Genomic DNA, 6,359 nt, shown 5'->3' on the forward strand with positions numbered 1-6,359 from the left:
TGATGGAAAACAGCAGCAAACGTGTTTATTAAGCAACACATTATTCAGCTTCACAGTGTGGGATTCAGACTGATATTTGCTCCTTGGAAATGGCAGAGCTGAGCAGTCCTGTGATAGTGGGACAAAAGGTCAGTACTGCAGGTGAAGTTTACCGAGAACAGTAAAATACTGTTTCCACAGCCAGAAGGAATTTGAGGGTGGAAAGAAGAAACAAAGAGCAGTAACAGTCAGGCAAGCACCCTTCGGAGTGTTTTCATTCAACATTTTTCAGCAGAGAAAAGCAATTAGGCTAAAAATTGGCATCAAGTTTTGGTTTCATATATTCAAATATTAAAAAACAGTCATGGCAAGTATAATTTTGTCTGTGTGTACACTCACAATTAAAAATAACTGAGTGAGCAAGAGATTCCCCCAGAAGGGCATGGTTTTCTACTGACTTAACACCAAATGTTTATGTATTTAATTGGGAGAAAGTCTCATGATGATTTCAGCTCCATCTTGACTGCTGCATGAGCTTTGCTTATTCACTGGAAAAAATGACCTTAATTCAATCTTACGCATGAACACCAAGCCTGCTTAGATAGCTCTCCCATGCTGCCTTCTTGTACTTCTCTGCTTCTCGGAGACGGTCTGAGGCAGACAAGATGCCACGTCCCACAATAATGATGTCYGAACCTTTTTCGCTAATAACTTCTTTTGGGCTTAGGTATTTCTGTCCAAGGTTATCACCTGAAACAGACATACTATTTTTCTAATTTGTACAGAAATATATCCACTAAAAACTTTTAAAGAGAGGTTTGAACAGAGAACAGGTATGTTGTTTCAGCTCTCACCCTACCCATCCACAGACATAACCAGAACTATGTCTCCAAGTTAAAAAAAGAAACCCTACTTATTACACAGATGAAATCTGAGATAGAAGGTCCTCCTTCTTCATGATTTACAAGTAACAATATATGGAACAGTTACTCAAAGAAGCACTGATCAGGATTACTAAAATAAGCTTTAGCCTTCTTAAAACTGGCACAAAACCAAACATTCAAGTAAAAGCTTGTGATTTCACTTCTGTTTTCATAAGAATAAAGCACTGCAGGGAAATGCATCTCCCCCACCTGGTTCAGTGAGATACTGTTTATTTAGTACAAGACTTCCAATCCTTTGATACTGAATCTACATCAGATTCAACAGGCAGACTTCCGTACCTGTCAAATCTTTTTTTTCTACTCCTCCTGAATAGTTCTACATCTAACCTAATGTCCATGTGAACACATTTTGTATGTTTAAGGACTGTACTCTGTGGTGCATACAGACCTCAGCACAGACAGATCTAACAAAGCTGCTTAGTGTGCTGTTCCCTTTCAGAAATTCCAGGAAAGGGATCAGTATATCCAGAAACATAAAAGCAAGCTAATATGAGTGAAATGGCAAACACAGACTCCTGCTGCTGGAGAACTAACAACCCTTCCTTCTTCAGAAGTCACATTCTCACTGAAGGCTACATAGAGTCTGATCATGAATGGTGTAATCAAAGTGTTTCAGAGAAAGTTACCTCCAGCTTGCATCTGTACCCCTGGAGTTAAGTGAAGAAATTCTGGTCGATTACTAACTCTCGATCCAGATATGAATCCGAAAACAAAATCTGAGTTTTCTTCAGCCATCTGCACCTAAAGATGATAAGTAAACAGTTACAAATCACATACCTAAAACTAAGTTTGACCTGCAATCTGTTCCTGGTCCAGCCATTTACACATTAAGCTGTGCAAGACAGGAACAAAACACTTTGGCTAGCAAGTTCTCACTTTACCAATGTAAGCCAGAACTGACTGATCCCTAATCGATTTTGCTGTGCTTGCCGACAGGAATGGAAACATTAGACTTGTTTCTACGTTATAAATAAGACACTGGATGAACTTACGCTAATGACAATTTATTGCCAAAGAACAAGGGCCAACAAGCAAACTTAGCCTGTTTACTAGAATTCATGGTGTATACTCCAACCCTTTTACATCATTAGCCTACAGCTGTAATCTTTAAGCACCATATTTTGAGATTCTTGAGTCGCCACACAAAGAAAAACTGCAATAGTTAGAGCTGAAGAGACTTCTGAAAGCACAAATTTTAGAAGCACACAGAACTTCCCCTGTCAGAGCACTTTACAAGCTTTTAATCCCAAACAAAACTCCCTACTTACTGCAGCTTTTGTGTAGTCACCAGTGGCAAGAGACCCCTGGGAACTCATCTCGGCAACCAGAAGACAGCCTCGCTGTAAAGGAAGACCTACTTCCTTCAGACCTCTCACAACTCCAGAGCCTGGAACCACATGAGCATTAACCACATCTGACCAGGATGCTATTTTGAATATACCACCTGAGAAAAAACACAGGAAGACATAGGCTAAATGTCAGAATGGGAAACATGAGTTAAGTAAGCAAAACAAGCAGCACACTACATCTTGCACATTTTAAAAGACATGTTTACTACTGAAGCTTGACAGTTACAAGTTCAGTCTCATCAAACAATCCTGATAGCTGCCTAATCAGAGAGGATAATATTTCAGTTTTATTTTTCATAAATGCCTCACTATTTGGCCTTGCAGCACTTACGGTGACCTAAAAATTCAGTTACAGGTGCTACCTTTCAAGACCACGTAAGGAGCACACGGATCAGAAAAAATGTTCTACAGCTGCACATGCCGTATAGAATGAAAGCCATAGTAAGCACACAAGCATACAGTAGCAGACTGCCTTAAGGAGCCACACTGCACTCATCACAGCAAACAACTATTCAGAAGTACTTACTGAGCACAATCACAGATTCATAAAAATATCTAGGTTGGAAGGGACCTCTGGAGGTCATCCCCTCACAGCAGGGTCAACTTCAAAGCTAGGTCAGGTTGTTCAAGGCCTTGTTCCCTTGAGTCTCCTCCAAGGATGGAGATAACACAATCCCTCCTGGCAACCTGTTCCAGAACTGMAGTTACACAGCCTGGCAACAAAATTACAGTAAATCAAGGTTGATGATAATCACCTTCATATTGATGTTTCACTGTGTTTCCGATGTCTGCAAATTTCCTGTCTTCAAAAATCAAGAATTCATGCTGGTCTGCAAGTGCTCTCAACTCCTTTACTACCTCTTGGGTAAAATCATTCAGGATATCTACATGAGTCTTTAGGATACAAATGCTGGGGCCCACGCTGGCAGCTAACTGCAGCAGCTCTTTGGAGTCGGTGAYGTCCGCAGAAAGGCACAAGTTAGTTTGCTTCTTTTCCATAAGCGTGAGAAGTCTGGCTGCGACAGGATGTATCCCAGGTAGCTCAGCACGAGCGCCGAAGCTCAGTTCTTTACATATTCTTTTCATGGGGGCAGGACCATTCTGAGTCACTGGCTCAAACACACTTTCCTGAATGAATTTCTTCACCTTTTCAACCATCTCAGCGGCCACTTTTCCCTGCTGCTGGAGAATCTCTAACATCTCGGACAACGTGCATACAGAGTGCAGGCGAATTCCACGTTCTTCTAGCCTGGCCTTCCCACCCTGCTCCCTGTCCAACAGCACTATGGCATCAGTGACTTTGATCCCTTCTTTCTGAAGAACTTCTACAGTTTCCAGTACACTAGATCCACTCGTTACCACATCTTCAATGATCAAGCAGGTTTCTCCTGGATTAATGGTGCCTTCTACCAGCCGCTTCGTACCTTTAAAATAAAAGGCACACACTACACTAAATCAAGAAAGTTTAAAAGACCTCAAAAACCTAAAGCACCAAAGGAAATCTTTAACTTGTCACACTAGTTTAAAGATCAGATTTGTTCTGCATACAAGTATACACTGTAGTAAATACTGGGACTGGGCTTCAAGGTAACAGGAATCCCACATTCATTGTCATTATGGAGAGGTAATTTTAATTTTAGAAGTTTAATTATTAGCTGATACTAAGTATCACAGTTCTAATTATAGCTCAGTCATGTAATGAAATTCATGAAGACTGTTACTTCTCCAACAGGATAAAATACTTTATATTTCCAGAAATTATATTCTATTAACAAAACTGACAGATAATTAATTGCACATATTTAAGTAATCTTTGAATGAGATGTCATGACAACAGAAAGTCAAGTTTTTATTGCTATAAATACAATGCTCAAAACTCCTAAAATACTGTCTCCAGTTATTTACAATGTCTTTAGAGTAAAAAAGTTTTTGCTGCTCTTCAGTTCAACATTTATTTCCCACAAGCTTTATTCTATACTTAATATGTCTGTTAGAACAGCTGGAAACAGAAGAGCCCCTGAGGTCTTTGCCCTAGCTAACAATACGCACAAGTCCATGAATGGCCTCCCAGGGGACAACAACAAAAGAGGTCCATCTTCCCAGGAAGCAGTGAGCAGCAGGCGAAGAGCACGCCACCAGTGTGGTGCTTAGCCCATATCAGACTGTGACAGACTGGAGAATTTGTGTAAATATAGCTTTAGAATCCATGTRAGACAGGAAACCTTGTGCCAGGCAGCTAATTGCTATCGCAGTTAACTTATCTTTCACAAGAAGCAACAGCAAAAGTTCTCATGCCTGGCACACGACTACCTGAGGAGCACCATTTAGTTCTGACAAACATCCAAAAGTATTCAATCTGAACAGAGAAGGATGGCACTCAGCACATGAGGAAATCTCCAGCTGCTCAAGTAGGTTAGTACTTCAGTCTTCTCCACCCTTCCCTCCCCCAAAATCAAAGGAATAGTTCATTTGGTAGAGGACTGATTGCTCCTCATCTGGTCCACCTTGTCCACTGATGACAGGACTACATCACATAAAGGAGTTTCAGAGACAAAAGAAGAGACTAGGAAGATTCCTCTTGGAATAGTTACGCACAAAGTTCTGTTTGGGTGTAAAACGTAGCCCTGGTCTCTCAGCATGTCAGAATAACTGAGCTATATATCTGTTTCTGAGAGAGGCCAGTGACCCAGAACCACAGTAACGCTGCCAAGGAGAAAGACACTGCCGGAGTTTACTTTAGCAAAAAAACTTCAGAGTCACCATACCTACTACAGCAGGATTCAAGCTAACGAGTGACCAGCTGGGAGAATTTTATCAGGCTGGAATGCTTTAGGAAGTACATTTTGGGGGAAAGGGACTATTTTTTCAATTGGAGTGGTAGTATTAAACTGAAATAAAGATGCTGCACATCACAAGAACAGCAAATAGATAAAGTCATTTCACAAGCAAGACTGACAAGAAGAAGAAAAATTCATAATTTGAAGGTTTTACCATAGTCTTTTGCTTCCTTCCTCCGTATAAGCATGGGAATCTGATGTGTTGAACAGATGATCGTGGCCAAGGGCAGTGCTGTGTAAGGAACACCGCACACGGAATCGAACTTGAGACCAGCATCTTTTGCTGTTTGAAACAGGAGATCTGCTACCTGAGAAAAAGTTTTTAAGAATTAGATCGGACTGTTACTAAATGAATATTACCCATGGAAACAATGCCAATGCAGGGAAAAATCTCTTTTATATTATTATTATTATTTGAAAGCAGCTGTCTTCACACAAAGCAAAGATTCTAAGCAGCATCCAGTAATTTTGTCATTGGCAAATCACTACTATTAATTCTGAGAACGAAGCTATACAAATAAGCTCCCTGGAATTCTCTTGTACCTTTCTTCCTCCTTTAGCTACAAAGAGTTTCTTCATCCTGCAATATGCAGGGTGGCAAGGAGATACCTGAGATCTTGTGTGTACCGTTAAATGCAAACACACCCTAGAAGTTTTCTGTGATATTTAGGTGGTGGGTTGATTTTTTTTTGCTTTGAACTACTAGTAAGTGTTATTTATTTCACACTGAAAATAAGAAGTGGAGTGCTCCTCTGCTGCCACAAAAAGCAGCCCACGTAAAGATTTTTTGTTTCCAAAGTTGTAATAAATTTTCAAATATTCGCATAAGATAAGGCTAATGCACATTTTTCTGGCTAAGTGCGCCACAGATCCCTACTTTTCCACACGGTTTACACTTTGAACCCAGGATACTTCCCCGACCTGCAGTTGCCAAATGAAACAACCGTTGCTGTGAAAACCCGTTCGTTTGTTTCGGTAACTGAACGGCCAGTGCAACCTCGGCTCCTGCGGCCAGCACCCGCGCCAAACGGGCGCTTCCCGGGGCGCCCCGGCCCGGGCCGCGGCCCCTCGCACCTGGGTGAGCAGGAGCGGCTGGGAGACGATAACGCGCAGGTCGACGTAGACGGGGGAGGCGAGGCCGCTCTTGAGCACGAAGTCGCCGAAGCGCAGGGCCCGCGCCCCGTGCAGCGCCGCCGCCAGCCCCGCCACGCCGTCCGCCGCCGCCGCCGCCATCTTCCCGCTCGGGGCCC

General features: G+C 42.1%; 1 protein-coding gene across 1 annotated transcript; it reads right to left on the reverse strand.

Moving 5' to 3' along the window:
* Positions 1-6,359, reverse strand: UMPS (uridine monophosphate synthetase). Its single transcript, XM_026082201.1, has 6 exons — positions 6,184-6,359; positions 5,264-5,417; positions 3,028-3,696; positions 2,192-2,367; positions 1,550-1,664; positions 1-729 (listed from the first exon to the last, which is right to left on the reverse strand). The coding sequence occupies exons 1-6, from the start codon at positions 6,340-6,342 to the stop codon at positions 554-556; spliced, it is 1,449 nt and encodes a 482-aa protein (XP_025937986.1). The 5' UTR covers positions 6,343-6,359; the 3' UTR covers positions 1-553.

The sequence above is a fragment of the Apteryx rowi genome, unplaced genomic scaffold (genome assembly GCF_003343035.1).
Source record: "Apteryx rowi isolate R43461 unplaced genomic scaffold, aptRow1 scaffold_57, whole genome shotgun sequence".
NCBI classification, from domain to species: domain Eukaryota; kingdom Metazoa; phylum Chordata; class Aves; order Apterygiformes; family Apterygidae; genus Apteryx; species Apteryx rowi.